General features: G+C 57.3%; 1 protein-coding gene across 10 annotated transcripts in view; it reads right to left on the bottom strand.

Moving 5' to 3' along the window:
* The window catches only part of TNRC18 (trinucleotide repeat containing 18), a 57,328-nt gene extending 39,478 nt beyond the window's left edge, over positions 1-17,850 (bottom strand). For all 10 annotated transcript variants that reach the window (XM_030002037.2, XM_030002042.2, XM_030002040.2 and 7 more), the window contains exons 1-2: positions 17,588-17,850; positions 135-260 (exon numbers count right to left, since the gene is read on the bottom strand). In XM_030002037.2, coding sequence (XP_029857897.1) covers positions 135-260; positions 17,588-17,789 — 328 coding nt within the window. In that variant the 5' untranslated portion in view covers positions 17,790-17,850. The remainder of the gene's footprint in view (positions 1-134; positions 261-17,587) is intronic.
* Positions 17,851-21,504: the final 3,654 nt, after the last annotated feature.

Here is a 21,504-nt window from a genome sequence, read left to right as displayed (position 1 = left end):
TAACCCCGGGGGACTCCTGCTCTTCACCTTTAATATCCAGGCATCCAGCAGCTCCAGCAGCCAAGCCAGGCCAAAGGACAGGGTGAGCACCCAGGGGTGACCGAGGGGAATGGCACACAGGGACCCAGACTCACCTTTCTGCGACTCGAAGAGGCTGTGCTGACCCAGCTGGGCCAGGAGAGGACTGCCGGCGCTGGGGGGCTCGAGGTGGCTCAGGGGAATGTACGACGGGTAGAGCCCGTTAGGCAGATGGGAAAAGCCTGCAGAAAATGGGAAACAGAAGAGGGAAACATGTTTCAGCCCAAGCGGCACGCCGCCTTGGAACGAGCCCCGCAGGAGCACAGACTGTTGTGGCTGTCGGTCCCTCGCGCGCCAGGAGTGGCGGCTGCGAGGACACACGCGGCAACGCACACCGCACACAGCCCACGGTGGGGAGCGCTGCTCGGGGCCCCCATTTCAGGTACCAACCCCCCACTGCGGGTCCCCCAGCTCGCCCCTTGCACCTCCGCAAGGCTCTAACTTTGCAACCGGTGAGCTGCAAATGGACCGTGCTGCTTTCTGAGCAGAGCCTTAAATCTGCAGGCTGAACGACCAAACTGCCTGGCCGATAAGCTGTTTTATCACAAGTACTGCGACCTGTGGGTGAGGGCACTCCACAACATGCTTCCTGAGCAGCGATAAGACCCTCCTGCCAGCACAGCTTTGCCAACACAGCCCATCCCCGCTGCAGCTGCCCAGCACCAGGTACAGGCTTTGGGAAAACGCAAGAGCATCCTCCACAGCAGCTCACACAAAGCATAGTTTCGTGTATCCAAAACCAGCATCTTATCCCAGAGGAAGACAAAACAGAGCAGAAAAGCTGCCACACATCCACAAGCTGATATGAAAGCAGCATGTCCCCAAGGCCCTGCTGCCAGCAGTCTGGATTATGTCCTGGACACTGGGGCCTCCTCCAAGAGTGGGCCCCCCAGCAACATCCTCACGCAAATAATCATCATCAGCATTTCATCAATGAATACAATCACCACAACAGTGGTAATAACACAAGCTCTTGGCTACAGGCAGCAATTCCTCTACAACACTGCCACCAAACGGCATCTGCGCAATACTACAAACCCCAACGCTCTGCTAAAACCAGCATCGCAGTTGGTGCAATCATTTAAAAAACGAAAAAAAGCCATCAGGAGAGTCTGAAGGAGCCAGTCAAGCCTCTGCAAGCCTCCTCCCTTCCCCTCAGACCCCATTAGCAACCAACTTCCCCAAAATTCAACGATCTCACTGAAAGCAACAAGGCAACAAGTTTGTCAAGAGTCCAGCATCCAACTGGATCAAAACAACATCACACCGAAACCCAAGAGGAGACAGAGAAGTTCAGTCCCCGAAGCTGCACGTGGAGCACCATCTGCGAGAGCTAGTCAATATTTCACATTATTTAGACAGCCAGGATCTCTTTCGCATACATGTTTGCATCCCGGCATATGTGCTTCACCGACACGGTGCTCCGCACAGCTCCTGGCCCAGATCCATCGCCCGACAGCTCCCAGCGGCACCACCCGCACATGCCAACCCTCCAGTGGCAGGACCAGGGGACCTGCTGTGCCCACAAAGTTCAACACAGAGCCCATTCCCAGCAGGTAAAACTTGCTGTTTAATCTTGTGCTGGGTGCTGTAGAGGCACTGAGCATGCACACACATTCACGCCTCTCCTTGGTAACCCCAAAACCTTCGCATTGGAGCATTTCCAAACACCTTTTCTTATTCCAGGGCTGGAGATCACTGGGTAGCACCCAGGAGCGCCTACCCCAGCTTAGCTGTGAGCAGCTCCACTCCACAGCATGTTTGCCTCCGCCGCGCCACCTCCACCGCACCGCTCCGGCACGGCTGGGCTGGCGACAAGCCAGCGTCTGGAGCAGGAGCAACACATTTCTGAGGCAACGCGAGTCCCATCTGGCAGAGCACATGGTTGCAGCACGGCAAACCCCCTGGAGCACCCCACGCCACACCAGCCCAGCAGCCCCGGCCCCAGACATCCCCACGAGCCCCTTCTTGCAGCCAGACCTTGATCCCAGCTGCAGCCGCTCCAGCAACCAAGAGCACCGGCACGGAGATCGTGGCGAGACGCATCCCACGCTGTAGACACCGCCATGCACAGATGCCCATGGCACGGCCCCACTTGCACATGGTGCAAGGACATGAAGCCACCTGCAGAGCTCCAGGAAGGGGACATGATCCATCCCTGCCATCCAGCACAGGGACAGTTGCACACAGCTTAAGCTACTGGTACCCAAAGAGGCATTTTAGTACCGGTTACATTCCTGGTCCTACTGGGGCAGCTCCCTGCCTGCGGCATCTTATCCTACCCAGGGATAAGGGTCAGCCCCAGCCCCAAATGCTCTGGGGCTTCCTCCGCAACCAGCATTATCACATCACACCACAGGGACCCAGCCTCAGCCCGGGGTTGCAGGAGGAGGAGCAGTAGTGGAAAGGTCAGCCGAAAGAACGAAGGGATGAGAAACTGGGATGGCAGTGGCTGAAGGACAGATGAAATCCCTTCCACCTGCCCAGCATAAGACAAGCTGTCACAGAGGTTCTCTAGCCACTGTGCTGAAGCAGGGAGCACGAGCGGTAACAAGTGGCTTCACGTGCAGTCCGAGCTGGGGACTGGTTCAGGTGGACAGGTTGGGGACCCTGCAAGGCAGTCTCACCACCCCAGCTTGGGAAGCAGCAGCAGAACTGAGCTGATGCCACCAGCCAAGCCCCAAAGCCACCTTGTACTGGGCAGCCCTTCCCAGCACCTCCTGCAAACCATGAGAGCAGCGCTGCTCCTAGGAGAGGCAGAAGCCCAGCACAGGGGCTCAAAGCACATCCCAAAGCTTTGCAGGTGGAGAAACTGAGGCACGGGCAGGTGCAAAGACTTGCCTGCATCACCCAGCTGACGAGTAGCAAAACCAGAAAGCCACCTGAACCCCAGCCTCGGGTTTACCAGCAACACTGTTTTCCCTTGCTAAGCGCCCAGAGGAGAAGCTGCCCAGGCTGTATTTACCTGGCCTGTTCCCTGCCAAGAACCAGAGCCGGGGCAGGGAAGAGGGATCTGAGCCACAGCCTTCCTGGGGATGAACCCAATGCAAATCCAACCTCAAGGCACTGCCAGAGCATCCCTTCCTCCGTACAGCCCGCCAGCAGCAATGCTGACGGGCTGGCGCAAGACTCGCACACAGCCCAAAACTTGCTGCCCCACTCCCCCGGGCAGGACCTGGAGGTGAAGCTGCTCCTCCATGTGCTAAGTAGCTGCATTTGCAGGAGGCGGCCGCGGGCAAGTCGCTCCCTCCTTGGATCTCCGCGCCAGAAAGTGATGCCAAGGGGAGAAACTCTACCGCAGTGAGCAACGCACAGCTCACCCCAACCATGGGCTTCTGCCAGGAGAAAGGGAGGGGAAAGGGGGAAACCACAACCATCTCCATCTGCCCGCGGCCAGAGCGTTTGCTGAACCAGCGCAAGATCCGCTTCGCCCAGGGACACGCCGACAGGTCTCAGCAGGCTAAGCCACACTCCTCCAGCCAACTGCTCGCCCAGAGGCGGGCTGGCACCACGGCACAGGCAGGGAGGTGAGAGTCGGCAGCGCTGCCAGCACCAGACTGGCTGTGCCCCCCTTCCCTTCCCCTGCCACGCCATGCCAAGCCAAACGCGCGTGCCCATCAGCACGGCCTCTGGCCGCCTGGGAAAGGCACCACCAACAAGAATCCCACACGGGTGCTTTGCCAGTGTGGGCATGCACGATCCAAAGCAGCCCAGCTCAGAGGGTAAAAGGGTTTAAGAGGCACAGAGATTGTCCTCAAGCCACCCTAACCCTGCAGGAAGGCGACAGCCAGCAGCCAAAATGCACGTCCCTGCTGAGCTCCCCCTGTCATGCTCCAGTGGGTGTAGTGGATGCACATGGAGGGGGGACGCACACCCTTCCCCCTCCTTCCCAGCTCCAAGATGATAAAACATACCTGCTTTGCATGACTGAGACATAAATCACTAAGGGCTGTTATTAGAGGAACTTCGCGGGTGCAGATGTGTCAGCCCAGTTGAAAACATCTTCTTCATCTTTGCTCAGCTCTCCAAAACGGCATGGGGAGCGGGGGGAAGAGGCATGGCCGGGTGACTCACCACCAAGAGGGGATGTGACTGATGGAGAGATGAGATACCAGCAACCGCACAAACCGCACACCAAACGTCTGGAGGCCGGAGGTCGTGCCGGGGGAAGCAGGAGGGAAATGGGCCCCACGTGCTCAGCCCGCTCCGGGTTTGCCCAAAGCTCTCCGGGAGGAGGGAGCCGCCAGAAAACATCGACTGGCAGAGGTGGCGAATGCGGGCGGGCGGGCGGACGTGCCCGCAGCAGAGCGGGCTGCCGCATGCCACGGGTCGCCCAGAGTTTTTAACCTGCAGGCTCTCTCCACCTTGGCCCCGCCAGTTCCCAGGCCTGAAATTCATCCCCAGCTGGCCAAGCCTGGGTTGTGAAAGAGCCAGGAAGGATGGGGATATGCTGGTGGGGACACGCTGGAGCTGAACGCATCTCCCCCATGGACAGGGCTCCGGCTGACGAGCCAGGCTATACGCCTGATGTGACATGTGTGCGCCAGTGCTGGGAAAGCTGCTCCACCCCAGTCTGGCTACAAGCAACTGGACGGCACCTTCACAGCATCCCCGCGCTGCCCTCCATGCTGGCTGCTGACCCAGCGCAGAGGTGACGGCTCACTCAGGCACCCACGAAGCGTCACGGAGAGAAAACAGGAGCGACACAGAAACAACACTCAATGGGGAATTCACTCCCCTGGTCCAGTTTTCCAAACCAGCTGGCAGCACCGATGCACCAGGGAGAAGTAGCATCCGCAAAGCCTCTGCTAGCGCCCAGGAATGGCTCTCCCGACCTTGCTGTCGCCTCAAAGGGAATCACGCAACAGGACGCAACTGTGTGACAGCCCCGGTGGCCTGGACAGGCAAGCAGGCAGCCACATGCGATGCAGGTCGCAAAGCGCACCCCAAAGCCAAGCCCCGGGCACGAGCCATCTTTGCCCAAAAAGCCACAGCCCTGTCACCGGAAAGCCAGCGGCCTCCAGTACCCCGGGAGAAGTGAAGTAACTCTCTCCCATCGGCCCCATCTGCCCGTTACGGGTGTCTGCCACTTATGAAATATTTCCAACCGCCGGCATCTTGCCCCATCCTCCCGGGCCATGATGGACAGACACACTGCCAGGAAGCAGGCTGGCACCACACAGCGCTGCGCAAGGGGCTGTGGCCACAGAGGAGCCCAAGCCGAAAAGCCTGGCCCCGCGGTCCCTCTGGTCCAAGCCCAGAGGGGCTGGGAAACACAGCAGCAAGGCTTTGGGTTTATTTCCATGGGATGTTTTCAACTCTGGGCACCCGAGGGAGATTTGCAGCCGGGGTCTCAGCTGGCTGCTGGGCTCTGGCACGGAGCAGAAGCCACAGCCGCCCTTGGCCGGGAGCACGGTCACCTCTTCCCCAGTCCGGCTCGCAGCGCCTCACAAGCAGCCAACTGGGACACCAGTCCACACCACAAACAGCTGGATAAACACTTACGTCCTCATGAATCCCCCTTCCCCCCGCAGGGAGGGAGGGGAACCAGGAGAAGTCCAAGCACAGCGAGTACCCGCTGGCTGCCAGACCACACGGGGCCCCTTCCCACCGCCGGCAGGACGGCTGCCGTACCAGCGCCAGCTGCCCATGCTCACCATCATCAGTGCATCCTCGATCCTCTCCCTGCAGAAGCAGCAGCTTCCCGGGGGTGACTTTCTTAGGGCCCCCCCCTCCAGCACACACTTCCCCATCTCTGCTCCACGACACAGCAGCACACAGCACAGCAAGGCACGGCCGCAGCTATTTCTCATGCACACATTTATGGCTGCAAACAGCTGAGAGCCAGGAGTGCTGACAGTGTAAATCTTTGCCGCCTCCTCCCCTGTCTGCCAGGGCAGCTCCAGTGACACCCGAGGCACCGGAGCCGCCTTGACTCTGTGCCACGCACGAGACGCCAGCGGTACAAGCGCCCGAACACACCGGGCTGAAACCAAAGCCACCAGATCAGATGCACGTGGACTGCAGCGGCAGCCGGTCCCCGTCCCCGCAGCCCCAAGCCGCTGCCGCCATCACAACCCACCACCCTCTGCCCCAAAACCTGACCCTGCCATATTTACACCCCATGCCACGGGGCTGGCAGCTGCTTCAAAGCCTTAATTTACAGCCTCAATTCTTCGCATCCCCTGAAGGCCTTCGATCTCATCCCCCGGATCCAGAACAGCCAGATCAATTTAACTCCCCGTTTAATCTTCTAAGGGCCCTGGCAAGCTCAGAGACAGCATCCTCCGGCAGGGGGTCCGTGCTCCCGGCCTTTGCCGGCTTGAACACCGCTGCGCCACTTTCCTTCAGCTGCAAAAATCACTACCTTAAAAGCCAAGGCAAGTTTCCCCCCAGCTCAGCACAACTCTCTATTGTTTCTTTTAATTTTATTTTATTCCACACAGTAATCTGTGTCCAGGCTGCTTTATTTTTAAGTGGCTCTTGCTCAATATTTACTATTGCTCGCAGCTGCGTCAGCACAAGAACACCACGCGCTCCCGCCGGGTTTCCGAGGAGCCCTCCTGCAGCCATTACCCCGTGCCGATGCCGTGCCACGATTTTAGTGCCGTGCTACCCTCATGGTGAATCACCACGCTGCCGGGCCTCCCGCAGCCAAGGCACACCAAAGGGCAGGGTGCGTGCACAGGGCATGGAGGGGGTTCCCTGCCTCCGTGGAAATAAATATCATCAGGCTGAGCCCTACTGCTCACCTCCTCCTCACCCAGGAGCTGGAACAGCCCCAACGCCTCGGAGACGGCGGAGGAGGAGAATATGGGAAGAAGTGGCTGCAAGGGCTCAAAGGCTCTGTGCTCACACCCCAGCTCTGCCCCGAGCATCCTGCAGACTCGGTTTCCACCGTGCAACAAAGCAAATGCAATCCGAGGTATACCGGCGCTTCAGGGCTTGGGGCCGCAAGAGAAGGACACCGACGAGATGCCCTGAAGATCTCCCACAAGGTCACCCACCAGCTCCCTGCTGACAGCGTCTTCATGGGGGGCAGCGAGAAGCCACCCTGGTGGGGACCCAAATCCCTCTGGCAGAGGGAAGGTGGCTTTTCCTCCCGCTGGACGGGCCAGGACAGAAACCATCCCCTGGGACCCTTGACGTGACACGCAGCCGGTCTGCAGAGCCTGAAACACATGGTGTGGGGAGCACTGACCTGGTCCCACATTAGTCCTGACACACAAACACTCGAACCAGTGTCAACGCTCCTGGGTCACTGTCGGCTGCTACAGCAGAAGCTTCTTCTCTGCGCCCCCAGCCTGAAATCCCCCACCACGTCGGATGTGTCTCCTTTTCCGCTGGCATAATTAAACCTGACACCCCAACGGGGGTGACCAAAACCTCCAGGTTCTCACTATGCAACCACACGGCCTTCCTCAAATAGCAAGCAGCGACTCAGTGGAGTCTTCAGCTCCGCATTTACTAAGATGCTGTATGGAAATTAAAAAATAATAATTTTAACGCTCAAACTGATTAGCAGAATCCCCAGGAATGCAGAACCTGGCTGCTAGATTGTTGTCTCGCCTTCCTCTCCTGATTTTCTAGAACAGCATCCAAATGTCTTTGCTCTAGTCCATCCCTCATCACAGTGAAGACCCTCCAGCCACTGGTGGGTGGCACAGGGGCCCTAGGGTTGATTCTGCTCCCAGCACCAGGCGCACACCTTCGTTGCAGGTGCTCCCCCTCCTTCCTAAGCACAGAAATTTAACCCACTCCATTTTTTTTTTTTTTTTTTTTTATATCACCCAAACTCAGTGCAGAAGATGCGATGCAAACAAGTGAGCCCCCGCTCCCGGTAAGCCAAGCCCTGCCTGCGCAATTAACCCAGCGACACCCATGTGCTGGCTGAGCCGCTGTCCCATGCCTTCGTTAGAAAAGAGCTCGTTACCCTTCGCTGCCAGAGCCGGGAGAGCTACAGAAGCTCGGTGGGGGGAGGTTATTGTGGGATGGCACGGGTGCCGGTCCCCGCATCACCTGCACCGAGTGCCTGCCAGCAGCAATTAAATCAGCCTTCAAAGAGAGATCCCAGCTTTCCCAGCACTATTAGCTGTGCCCTGGAGGGAACATGGTCTATTTTCAGCCACAATGACTTAAGACCAGGTCACCAGCAGGTTAAATGGGACTGTGCAGCATTATCTCCCCGCTCTCCCATTGAGAAATTAAACACTGCTGCGTGATGGGCAGCAGCCAGCCCTGCGGACGCACGCCGGGGTGCCCACCGAAAGGTAAATGCCACCTGCCCTCTCCACCCCTCGGCTTCCCATTGCTGGCCATGGCCACCCGCTGCTCCTGCTGCCTTCCCTGTGTGGGGTGGTGGGTGGGGGGCCACAGTGGGATCACCCCTGGGTTCGTCCCTGCCTGTCCTCCTGTCCAGCATGGTGAGGGCTCACAGCCAGGATGGTCCCCACCATGCCCAAGCCCAGGCGTGCTGGAAAGAGCCTCAGCACCCCCCATTCTGCAAACCTAAGCCCGCACGGTGCCAAGACCAGGGCTGCTCATCTCGCCCTTTCCTCCAGAAATCAGGTGGCCTGACCTCAAGTCCCCAAGCTGGGGACTGCCCCAAGCCACCGGTTTCACCAAGGTTTCACCAGGGCCACCAGAGAGGTGGTATCTCCCCACGGCAGCTCAATCCGCTTTGCCGGGAGGACCACCACCAAAACCCAACCAGCCACCCCACCGCTAACATCTGGCGGGGAGGCAGCAGCTGGATGTGGGTTTGTTTTGCCTCCCAGGCCCCTGCCAGGCGCAGTCAGCACGAGCCGGGATGACTCAAAGCCCTGGGAGACGCAGCCTCCGTCGCTGCTTATTTTAAACCTTTTTGTTTGCAAAGCGGCTGCCGTGGCTCAGTGCCTGGCAAAGGGGGGTGGCACTGCAAGGGGAAACTGAGGCACAGAGCAGCACAGCAGCCCGACCAGACCTGAACGCCGCAACACCAACGTGTGACTGCTCAGCAAACAGCCAGCAACCACTGCATGACACAGGGGTCCCAGCAGCACGAGGGGACCAGCTCCAAGAAACATCCCAGGGCTGGAACGAGGACATCGCCAATGAGCCAGCCGTGTTCAGTCAGCTCCGGCTTCATGACTCCTGCTTGGATACGGCATGGCCAGGACGGGATAAGCGCAAAGTGAAGCCGGAGATGCCCACATGTACTGCTCCGTGTGCCATGGGGGTGAACTCATCCCTCTCCCAGAGCCCAGCGCTGACCACCACGGCATCTGCAGGGACCAAAACCACCCCGGGAGAAATTCGGCAACAGGCTGCAGATATCTGGGGGTAGAAGAAGATCCACAGATGGAGCACAATCCCATAAGCCTCTTTGCCTTAGGAAACCAGGCTCAAAAGCTCAGGCTCTCCAGCGTCTCCCAGCCTCTCCTCCTGACCCCACATTCAGCCCTTTTTCCTTCCAGAGGCTCCTGCCCTCCCCCACATCCTCCTGAACATCAGCCCACACCACCTTTTCTGCACTGAAAAAGCACTGAACCGTGAACCAAAGGGGTCTTTGCGGCCAGCAAACGCCCAACACCACGCACCTCCCCGTCACTGATAATGCGAGATAAACGCAGAGGCAAATATTATGGTGGTGCCGTTTAATTCCTGATGAATTATGCAAATCCATATTCAAATTGAAGCACAGCCCTTGGGCTCTTGACAAATTGCCAACCTGGCCCTGATGTCACAAGGCAGGGACAGCCAGCCCTCCGTCAGGTGAAGCACTAGATGGATGTCCTATATATGTATATATACACATGCATATGTGTTTGCACATCTCAACCAGGGAGACCAAGGAGCACCTGCAAGAACGATTCAAGAGTGACTTCTGCATTTCTCCTTTCTTCCAGCTGCGTTTAGCCTGGCCAGGGAAGGCCACCGAGCTTCAGTGTCCTCCACAAGATGGAAGCGGCTTGGGTTGACGGTGAGATTCAAAGCAGGAAAGAAGATAAAATTCACCATGGCTGGGGCTGGGAAGGAGGGGAGGCAGAGGGGGGCAGGACGGGAAAGCCTAAAAAGCTTGTGCCAAAGTGAATGTCAGCCCTGAAGCCAAGGAAAGGAAGAACTGTCCACAAAATAGTCACAGAGAGGGCTCATCTGATGAAAGTAGGAATTTCCGATCCCACACAAACCCCGAACACCCATTAAAAGTAGCAGAAGAATCGCCGCTTTGTGTCGCTAATCTCATTAGGGAGAAAGCCCCGCTGTAGCGCTGGGATTGCAAAGGGAAACCCCGGCACGCTGCGCACGCCTGGAGCCCGGCGCGGTGTGCCTGCTCGGCAAAGCACAGCCAGGGCAAAGGCGTGCTGCGCTTTCACCGGCACCCCGGAAAGCTGCCTGCACCCATCTTTACTCGCCTGCCTGGATCTTTACTTGCCGGAGTATTACCTGCTTGGCTTGCATGCGACGTGGCATGTAGGATGCCTCCCCACCTAGCAGATGAGGACACAAAACACCAGACTTACACACTCTGCACGGTGGTAATACGGGGGCTATTTCATTCACATGCTGCTACGGGCACTGCCTGCAAGCAGCGAAGAGCCAAATCCCTTCAAAACCCTTCCTACCAAAGACGCTGGCCATTTCAATTACTATTTTTATTTTTTTTTAATTAAAAGCAATTAAACCAAATGTATTAAAGGCATGTTCAAGCCACAGGGAATTCTGCTGAGAAGGGATCAAGGGCAGAAAGGGAAGCACGGGCAATGTATCTAACCACCAAACATAAAAAGGGATCTTTGCTCGCAGTAACACGGCAGGGTAAGATGGATGACAGCAGAAGCAAGAGCAACCTTTGCAGAAGTTGCTGGGGATACAGATCCAGAGAGACGGGGCCGAGTGCCTTGGAATCTCCGTTATTCCCCTAAAAAGGCACGTTCTCTCCCAAACATACCGCATCACTCCTTCCCTTGCTCCGAGCCCACCATGTTCAGCTTGCCTGCCTGCATCCAGCTCCTTCAAAATGGCTCTTTGGCCACTGCTACGCTGGCAATAAAATTTATTCCCAAGGTCACTTCAATCCTTTTGCCACTATTTCAAGTCTCGCTGGATTTAAACAAAAAACAGCCTCAGATATACCGAGTCCTCCCTCACCCCCTCCTTTCTGCCCATCACCTCCCTGATTTAGAGATACCAAACTCTCAACTACCTTTCGCTTCCCATAACCGTCAGCGAGAACAGCTGGAGAGGAAAACCGGAGCATATTGTGCACCCAACAGCTGATCCTCACGGCGTGGGGAGAGAGCCCAACTGTCACCGCCGCAGCGCTGCCGTACGGCAGGGCTCCTGCCGCACCGTCCTCCCCAGCCAGCGTGGACGGGGATGGGTATAAAGAGTTTGTGCGGTTGCCATCCCCTTGGTGTTAAAAAGCTGGAGAGAAGCGAACGATAAGCAATGCAAATAAATAGCAGAGAGAGATGGTGGTTTTCCCCAGCCGGTGGGTGCGTCGCGATGCCTGCAGACATCCAGTTGTGCCATCCCAGAGTGAAGCCAGCCAGAAACGCGGGGAGAAGTAAAACCCTAAATCCTCATGGCCAAGGAGAGGCAGCACCCTGCAGGGCAGCCGGCCCGGAGTGCTCCCCTCCCAAACTTTCCTTTTTAAAGAGCATCCCCAGCTGGAAAAGCCAGCGAGGGGCTGCCGCAGCTGGATGCGGTGCTGCTCCCTCGCCCCGGCCCTGCAGGCAGGGAGCTCGGGGCTGCCCTCGGCTCCCCCCGCCTTCCCCAACCCCGCCTGCATTTTCGGGTCGGTTCAGGGCCCACCGTGCTCTCCGTTTCAGCAGCGAGGCAGAACAAAGCACTCCCTTGTCCTCAGCACCTCGAGCAGGCGATGCTGGATCACATTACCTAACCCAGACCAACATCTCCTCGTCCCGGCAAGGCAGCTTTCGTGTCAGCACATGCCAGGCTGGCCCCGATTCCCTGCACCACCTCCCGCCCGAAGCTTTAACTGGACCAGTTTAGTACACGCCGAAAACACACGGGGCCTTGTTTCAACTCGTCGGGCGCTAACCCCAGCTAAAGGAGGTGATCCGACACCCTCCCGCCAGTCGCAGCCGCGGCCGAGCCGCAAGGCGCTCACCTGGAAGGGTGCCGTAACGATGTTAATTCCCCTCAACAATGTTCATTTCCATATTCATCAGAAGATGGTGAAATGACAAGATGGGGGGTTATTTACTATATAATTATAAACTAATTTCAGCTTTACCCTGGGTTATCCTAGGAAGGAGATCTAAAATTTCCCTTACGAAAGCCCTGCTCTCCTAACCATGTCTGCAGCGAGATTAATTCCCGGTGATTTCCATTTCTCCAACAGCTGCTGTGCTGGGAAAGAGCAGGAGCCTGTCCCCAATGCCAGGGACCTGTCTGGTGCCCCATGCCATCCCCAGCTAGGATTTCTAACACCAGCACATCCTCCAGATCACATTTTCACTGGCACACCATCAGCTGGGGCTGGGACCAGTGGTTGTCCAACCCCGCCAAGGAGACTCGGTGCTGGGTGGGGGGCAAGGCTCGCCGGGTGTGGGAGAAGGGCTGCTAGAAACCACGCTAATAAAGCACATCTTTACCAGCACCCTGTATCAGAGGCAGGGCCAGGCTCCTGCCCATTCAGCTGGGGAAGGTATCAGAAACCCTAACACAGCGGAGGATCCCGCAGGACCTCGCTCCGAGCAAGTTTACGTCACCACGTTGGCTCTTGGGCTTTCGTCCGTGGTCCGAGCCCAACGTCCCTACCACCAGCTACTGCCACTTGGGATGGGAACTTCAACTGGGGCTGGAGGACAGGGCGGACAGTCCTTCCCACCCCTCCTGAAGGACGGAGATGCCACCCCACAAGGCACCCAACCACCAGGACCTCGGGGAAACCACGGGGACATCAGAGAAACGCATCCCCAGCACCCCAGGAACGCATGGCGGGAGACTGCAAAAATGCAGAAGTCCCTTTTTTTCCTCCCACTTCATCCCCACTGCAAAACCGGAGACCGTTCCTGCCTTGCTCACAGCCTACGAGTTGGCCGCAGGCCCAAGGGAGCTGCAGGGGCATCATTTAATGGCCGAGCCCTTCCTCCGCCCCCGGGGATGCCGGGTGTAAATGGGAAAGTGCGACGGGTCTGAGCACAACATCCCTGCCCCGCGCAGGCCAGCATCACCTCCCCGAACCCTACCGGGACAAGCACGCTCGCTGCTCTGCCTGAAAACACATATCAAAAAGCATCTAATTTCACCGGGGCCCCAAGGGAGGAGAAACATCTCCCCAGGCAGGTCTCCAGCCAGTCCACATTCCTCCCAGTGTTACACCACAAGCCCCTGTCCCAAGGAGCCCCCCACGCTCAGCCCCTCGCACCACCCCCTGGGCGGGCAGGGAGGGGGAACCGCAATTTCAAGGGCCATTAAACACCGATAGTATTTTCCTTGGAGCATCAAAACCAAAAAAATTCCACCGCTGGTCTGGGAGCCCGCTCCTTCCCAGCCCAGCTATGGGGAGGAGGTGGGCACGGCTCGGTCCAGCACCGCATCGGTGCTATCCCGGCGTCTCCTATCAGCGAAGCGATTTTAGCATGGATGCAGTTTAGATGAGCAAATTGTGCTTCTGCTGGCACCGCCGACGGCAAGGCCTCCTCTGCAAAATCTGCGGGCTCAGCAGAAGCACAATTTTGCCATTATAAGGATGGCTACAGTGGGATTTTGCTGGCACAGCAAAGCTATCCTGGGGGGGGAGGGTATTTTTTTTTTTTCCCTATGCTCTGACCTGGCCTAGCTGTCTGGAAAACTTCTCCCTGGGCACAACAGGCCTGGAAGCAGGGATGGTCTCCAATCCACCTTAAATCCCTGCATTTGAATGCATATGCTAATGTGGAAGTAGGAAAGCAAGCAAACCAAAATCTCTCCCCTCGCCTGACCACCTTCCTTTCAGCCATTGCTTTCGGGCTGGATTTAGCACAAAGTCAGCTCTGCTCATACAGGTGTGTCCCTTTTCCCGGGCATTGGAAAGTGTTTCTGAAGCATATTTTAATGCAAGAGGCTGGGCATCGTTTTACACAAACACAAATCTGCTCCGGTAGCCCCCCCAATATGCATCCCACCCAAGAAAGGATACCTGAGTACATGGCAAAAAGCGGATTTTTATTATTTTAAACTCAGTCTTTTTTGCATGTGCATGATATTTGCTTGCACACAGACCTGCTGCTCGGCAGGGACGCAGTCCCAGAGCAGCCCTTCGCAATCGAATCCAAGGGAGCCTTTTCCAACCTCCCCCAAAACACAGAAGGGGCCAAGGACAACGCACCCACTGCGGGATGGAGCCGAGACCAGGACCCTCGCTTCGACCCGAAGACGGTGGGGTAGGGAAGCAGCAAACCTATAAACCCCTCCACGTTTTGAGCCGCGGGCTGCAGAGCAGAGCGAGCTACTGCTTTAATGGACTCGGCCGCCCGACTCCATCGATTGCAGCCTCTTTTTATGCAAGGTCTTCCCGACAAGCTCGGCCGCTGCCAGGGATAAAATTCCATTGCAAACAGTCACCTTCCTCCCCCAGCCCTCGGCAGGGCCCGTCGGGAGAACCCCGCTGCTCTTCGGTCCCCGTAACCCCCCCCCGCCCTCCTTGTGGATGGGGAGATGGCGATGCCCAAGAGCGTAAGGGGGGACACGGGATGGCAGCCCTGCAGCCGAAGGCTGGCTCACCTCCCGCCTCAGCCTCCAGCTCACTGCTCCCTCCGTGTGCTTCCAACAAAGGGGCTTCTGTCCCCGTCCCCCCTGCCTGCGCGGCAGCGGCCAAAACGCTACCATGGAAGAGAAACCCCCCAGGGAAAGAGCCAAGGGTCCAGGGGTCACTGCACACAGCCCAGGCACCCATATTTTGGCACTGGGGCAGAGCCCGGACTGCCGTAACGAGCAGAGGGTACGAGAAAAAATAAGGAGTCGGTGCCGGCGATAACTGGATTCTCAAATATGGCCAATCGCGCTATTTTTACAGGGGCGTATTTATTTTAGGAGGACGCTGGGACGGATTCAACAGTCTCTTTCTTCAGCCTGGCGGTATTTAAAGATCGGTTTGAACTGGCTCTATTTAAAGGCTTTGCCTCCTGCCCACTTTTCTTAACCCCTTGCACAAGCCTTTGCTTTCCACCCTTCCAAACCCCTCCTAAAAACAAAACAAACCAAAAAAAAAAAACCACAACAACAAAAAAAAAACACACACACCAACATCAACACTGCAAACACAAACCTACAAAGGGCCCCTCCATAGCAGGAAGCAATCATCATTTCAAACGATATTGTTAAAGCCGTAAAAAAAAAAAATAATAATCCCGGCCTATCCCACTGCTGTGGTATAATGGAAGTTTCAACTGTTAATGTACGTATCTTTTTAATGCAGTTTAGCCTGGTTGTGAATTGCCGTGCCGTGGAGAAGCCGATCTCACAGAGCAAAAGCTGTGCGAGCAATCATCCCGGGGAGCGCACGGGGGAGAGCTGGGCACCAAGGAGGTGCAGGCGGGAATGGGGGAGATTTTCAAATAATTCAGAAAAAGGAAAATAAAAATACTAAGAATACATAAAAAAAAAAAAAAACCCAAAACATTGGAGGGATCGCAAAACCCATTCCCTCTGTGAGGGGCCCCAAATCCAAGGCTCGCTCCCAGCCCAAGGGCTTGCGGCGCAGTGGGAAAGCTTGTGGACGGCGGCAGAGAGCAATGCTTTGTCGGCTCAGCCGGAGCTCAGCACCTCCCTCCCGGGCTGCCTGGATTTCAGGGAAGCACCAGAAAAGGAAACTTTGGGAGGGGAAATAAAAGAAAACAAGAAAAAAAAGAATCACCCAATAAAAAAAAAAAAACACCAAACAACAACAAAAAAAAGAAACAACCCGCACTCAGTTTGGCTTGAGATTGTCCAGACAAATTTTTGCAGAGATTGTATTCTGCTTTAGCAGGAGGTGGAGGCGGGGGGGGGGGGGGGGGGGAATACCGAGAACAAAAAAAGGGAGGGAAAAAAAAAAAAAAACAGACAAAAGGGAAGGAAAAAAGGTGTTTGCCCATGTGCTTGGCTTCACAGCCGTTCGCTTTACACCTCTCTTAGCACCTGGGAAATTGGCACTGCCACCTAGTCTAAAACTAATAAATCTTTTTCCCTCGATTCGGGCTGCTTCCTTCTCTGCAGATGTTGGCAATCAGGTTTGCAAATTTCAAAGTCATTCATCCCGGGCGGCTGGGAGAAAAGCAGGTTTATTATTGCAAAACCTGTCACCCTCCCAACGCCTAAAGTAAACTCCGAGTCACCTCTCCACGCCCAGGGGAAAGAAAGGGGAAAAAAAAAAAAAAAAAAATAGAGCCAGAGACGGAAATCAAACGGTCAGAAATCCCTCGCGTCCTCCCAGGGCAAGCTCGGCGGCTGCTCGGCAAAACAACGGGCAGCAGTGCGGGCAGGAGGGTGCAGGCAGCGTTCTCCCGGCGGCTGCCGGACCCCGCGTTATCCCCCCCTGCGAGTCGCTGGGAAAGGGAGCTCGCAAAGGGGAAAAAAATAAAAATCCCTCAAAAAAACCCAAGGAATTTAAGCAAATAAATAAAAAGCTGACTGGGGGAAAAAAAAAATAAAGCCCGTACATTTCAACGTCTGCTTTTTTTTTTTTTTCTTTTTTTAATGCAGAGGCAGTCGCGGGGCTGCCCGGGGATGGAGCGGGTCGAGAAGGGGAAAAAAATACAAGGAGGGAGCAGCCCCTGGATGGAAGTTTTATTTGCAGGTTTAAAAAATAAGAATTACCAAGGGGAAAAAAAAAAAAAAAAACACAACACAAAAAACCACCAAAACCCGCACTGCCGGCAGCGCTGCCCGGAGGAGGCAGGGACCGCGGCTGGGCTCGGGCTGCACCGCCGGCCCTTCCCGAGCGCCGGCGCGGAGAGAAATTACCAAAACTGCGCCGTTTTGCCCCTTTTTCCAGCCCGAGGGTGTTTTTTTGCCCGGCCATGAAGCACCCGGCGGGGCAGCGCAGCCCCGTCCCCTCCGCACCCCGATCTGCTTCTCTCTCAGCTTTTCCGAAAATCGGCTTTATTCCTCGGATTTATTCCACAAAACACCCGCAGCCGCCTCGGCGGGGATTTTCCTCGGTGCCAACAAAACCGTGCGCTGGGCGGGGGGGGGGGGGGGAGGATATTTTTATGGGTTAGGAGCGATTTTTGTCCCCATTCCCTTATTTTTTTTCCCCATTCCCTTTTTTTTTTTCCCCATTCCCCGATTTTTTTTCCCCATTCCCCGATTTTTTTTCCCAAACCATAGCCAGGCGAAGCAAAAAAAACCCTAAGGGAAAACATGCGAAAAAGCTGCAAGCGTACATCTATATTATATTTTTCTGCCCTTAAAGCCCCACCAGCTGCCGGCCCCGGGGGTCCGCAGCACCCGCCGCTGCCCGCGGAGGCGGAGGGGAGGGAAGATGGGGGGGTCTGCCGGTGGAAGGTGGGGGGGGTGGGAATCCGCGGAGCCTTACCCGGGTGGGAGTGGAGGCTGATGCCCGATGCGAGGAACTTGCCGGGCTGGAGGGCGGCGGGGAGCCCGGCGGCCATGGGACCGGCGGCGGGGGCCAGGCGGCCGGTGGCTCCCAGGCGATGGCTCTCCATGGCCAGCCCGGAGAGCAGCGGAGGGGGGCCGTGTACCGAGCGGGGGGGCCCGAAATCTCGGCCATCCATCATCCACTCGCCGGCTTCAAGGAGTCTCCCGGATCGCTGTCGGTGCCCGCCACCGCCTTCCCCCCCCCCCCCCCCGCCCCCCACCCCCCTCCTCCTCCTCCTCCTCCTCCCCCAAAAAATCAGATGGTTTTCAAAAATAAGGCGTCCAAGCGTCCCATGGCGCGGTGCAGGGAGCCAGCCCCGGCGCGGCGGTCTCGGCGCTGCCTGCAAGAGAGAAGGGGGGTGCGGTGAGCCAACCTGCCCCGACCCCCGATCCCAGCCACCCCCAATAAATACCCCCCCAAAAACCCACCCTCACCTTCCCGACCGGGGGGGGGGGGGGGGGGGGAGTGGAGAGGGAATAATAATCCAAGGAAAACTTGTGGCAAAGGGCGGGAAAAAAAAAAAAACTTAAATATTTAATTTTTTTCCAAAAAACTGTTAAATTTGTCACCCCCAAAGCCGGGGAGCGCCCCGCCGCAGCGCCCGCAGCCCGGCTGCGGCGGGACCGACCCGGCGGGGAATCGGCATGGCATTTCTCTCCGCGGAGGGCAAGAAAACAAAAACAAAAAAACCAAAACAAGCCCCAAAACAACAACAAAAAAAATTCCTTTTTTTTTTTTGTTTTGTTTTTGTTTTTTTTTCCGTGGGGCTGCTTTACCCCGCCGAAAGCCGCCCCGGGCAGCGGGAGGCAGCTCCCGCCGGGGAAGGGGCTCCGGCGGCGGCATCGCTTCCCCAGCTCCGTTTCTCGCTTCTTTTCCCCCATTCCCAAAGCTCCAAACCGCCGCTTGGGTGGGTGTTGGTTTCCCCCCCCCCCTCCCGTTCTTCCCAGCGCCGCTCCGGCTCGGGAAAACAAAACACGTATTATTATTTCCCGGCAGAGTGAAAAAAATATATATATATTAAAAAATATATATATTTGTACTTGCAGCCTGATGAAACGATCCCCCCGCCCGTCGGGTTTTGCACCGGGATAGCGAGAAATAATAAACACTGCGGGGAATAAAGTGGGTTTTTCTCTCCCCCCCCCCCCCCCCCTTCCCCAGCGCTCCCGGAGCCCCGGGAGCCGCCGCTCCGCTCCGCCCCGGCTCCGCCGCCCTTCCCGGCTCCTCGCCGGCCGCTGCCAGCGCGGGGGAGGGGGGGGGGTGCCGGGCCAAGAAATGATTAACAAAAAAAAAAGGAAGAAAAAAAAAAAAAGGAGGAAAAATGCAAAATAATAAGAAAAATCCCACCGCCTTGTTTTTGGTTGTTGGTTGGGTTTGGTTTTTTTTTTTTATTTGGGTGAAATTAAAAAATTAAATTAAATCCTGCCTGCGTGGCTGAGCGGGGCGAGTCTCACCCCGGGGCTGCGGGAGCGGCCGGATCCCGGCTTGTAACTACTAAAACGAAGAGAAAAAAAAAATTTTTAAAGGCTAAAAAGGGGCAAAAAGCGGGGCGGGATGGGGGGGGGGGGGGGAAGGACGGGGACGGGACAGGGGACGCCCCCGCTCCGCTCCGGGGGAGGGAACCGGGTCCTACCTCGGCGCGGTCAGGCCGCCTGGTCGCGGGGCATGGCGGCGGTGCGGGGCTGGGGCGGGGGGTGCCGGCTCGCCGCCCTGCCCGCCGCCCGGCTCCGCTCCGTTCCGCTCCTCAGGGTTAACGCGGGAGCGACGCGGTGGCCGCGCCATGGAGCGGCGGGGCCCCGCCGAGCTGCAGCATCGCCTCCACACACACACACACACACACACACACACCCCCCCCCCCGCTCCTGGCCGGCCCCGCGCGCGGCTCGGCGGCGCTTAAAAAAAAGGAGGTTAAAAAAAAAATTAAAAAAAAAATTAAAAAAAAAAAAAAGGGAGAGCGCGAACGCGGGGCGGGAGGGAGGGGAAAGAAGAAGAAGAAGAAGAAGAAAAAAAAAAAAAAAAAAAAGGCGGGGGGTGGAAAACGGCGGCGCCGGGGCCATGAAACACGCATTGTTCTCGGCGCGACCGGGGCGGGCCCGCCGCCCCTTCGCGCCGTCACATTGGTCGGCCGGCCCGCCACTCACCGCCGGGTAAACAGGCGGCAGTTTCCAGGCTCCCCGCCACCCCCCCCCCCCCCCCCGCCCCTCACGGTGAGGCGCTCCCGCCGCCGTTTCCAGGCTCCCCCCCCCTCCCCTCTTCTCCTCACTCTCCCGCCCGGGGCTGGCGGCGGTTGGTGGGGGAAGCGGCCTCGGGTCCCCGTTCTGCCCCCCCCCCCCCCGCTCTGGGGAAGCTGCCGGGGAGGTGGGGGTCCCGCCCCACGACCCCCCTACCCTTTATTATCTGTGGGGTTTAAATCGTGTGTCCCCCCCCTCCGCCAAGCCTCGGCTGAGGGACGTGAGGGCCGCCCCCCCCCCGGGAAGGTCTGAGGGGGAAGTGCCGCCGGGCCCTCTCCCACGGCCCCGCCGCGGACAAAGCGGCCTTTGAGGGAGAGCGGGAGAGGCTGGGGGGGGGGGAGAGGGTCTCCTTCCCTCCCTGCGGGCCACGCCCCCCCCCCCAAAAATTTAAAAATAGGGTGAAAAGGAAGGCCGGGGGAAGAGACACCCCCCGCCTCCCTCCGATTTCACCAAAACTCCGTTTTTTTTTCCAGCTGGGTTTAGCGCGAGAAACGGGCGGGAGAAGCCGCGCTGCCTGCGGAGGTGGGGGGGGGGGGACGACCGTCCCCGTCGTCGTCCCCCCCCCCGCTCCGCTGCCCGCCCGGGTTTTGGTTCTTCCCCGCCGTCCAGCCCAACTTTTACTTTTTTTTTTTTTTTTTTTTTTTTTTTTTTCCCTTCTCCGCCCAGCCCTGTGCATCACCGAGCGCCCCCCCCGGGGGGGGGGTAGCGGACACCCCATCGGTGCCAACGGCCCCCCCCATAGAGCCCGATCCACCGCCCCGCTTCTTTATTTAATTAAATTTTTTTTAAAATCGGCTTTTATAACGAAAAAGGGGGGGAGGGGAAAATCTAATTTAATCCCGGTATATATTAAAATAATAATAATAATAATAATAATAAAGCCGCCCCCCCGCACGCCCCGGCAGGAGAGTTTCGAGGCGCCCGCCGGGGCAGTGGCCAGAAAACGGGAGAAACGGCCCCAAAAGCGGAGGCGGGAGAGGAGCGGCCCCCCCCCCCGGACCCCCCCTTCTCCGCCGTGACACCCACCACCACCCCCCCCCCGGCACTTTCCTGCTTATTTTTAATCGTTTTAAGAAAAGCGGAGCCGCGTTCCTCGAAAAGCTCTCACGCTCCGAAAGGCGCTGTGTTTAACGCGAGAGAAAAAAAAAAATAAAAATACATGTTTTTATTTATATCTAAGAGCAAAACCCGGCTGCGTCAGAGGCGAGGGCTCAAACCCCGATGCTGCCAGGGGGAGGGCTTTTTTTTTTTTTTTCCCTTTAGTAAACCAAAAAGGGGGGAATTGGGGAGGGGGGGGGGAGATATTAATGGCTTGATCGCTTTTATGTGGCTTTAAAAGCATATTTTATAAATGTTTAATGCCTTCACGCCCGGACCTCCCCGCCGCTGTCCCCGGGACGGGGGGTTGGCATGCCATAAATCAGGAAAATGCTAATAAAAACCCCGGCCCGGGCGTGGCGGGGGGGGCCGTGTCGTCCCCCCCCCTTTCCCCCGCGGCTCCGGCCCTTCCTCCTCCTCCTCCTCCTCCTCCCCCGGCCGGGAGCCATCTTGTAGCAGCAGCTCCGGGCTGGGGCAACACTGCTGCAAAGCACTGAGCCGCCTCCCCCCCCCCCCCCAAAAAAA

Source organism: Aquila chrysaetos, chromosome 25 (genome assembly GCF_900496995.4).
Source record: "Aquila chrysaetos chrysaetos chromosome 25, bAquChr1.4, whole genome shotgun sequence".
Taxonomy (NCBI): domain Eukaryota; kingdom Metazoa; phylum Chordata; class Aves; order Accipitriformes; family Accipitridae; genus Aquila; species Aquila chrysaetos.
This window is presented reverse-complemented; position numbering and strand designations above follow the sequence as displayed.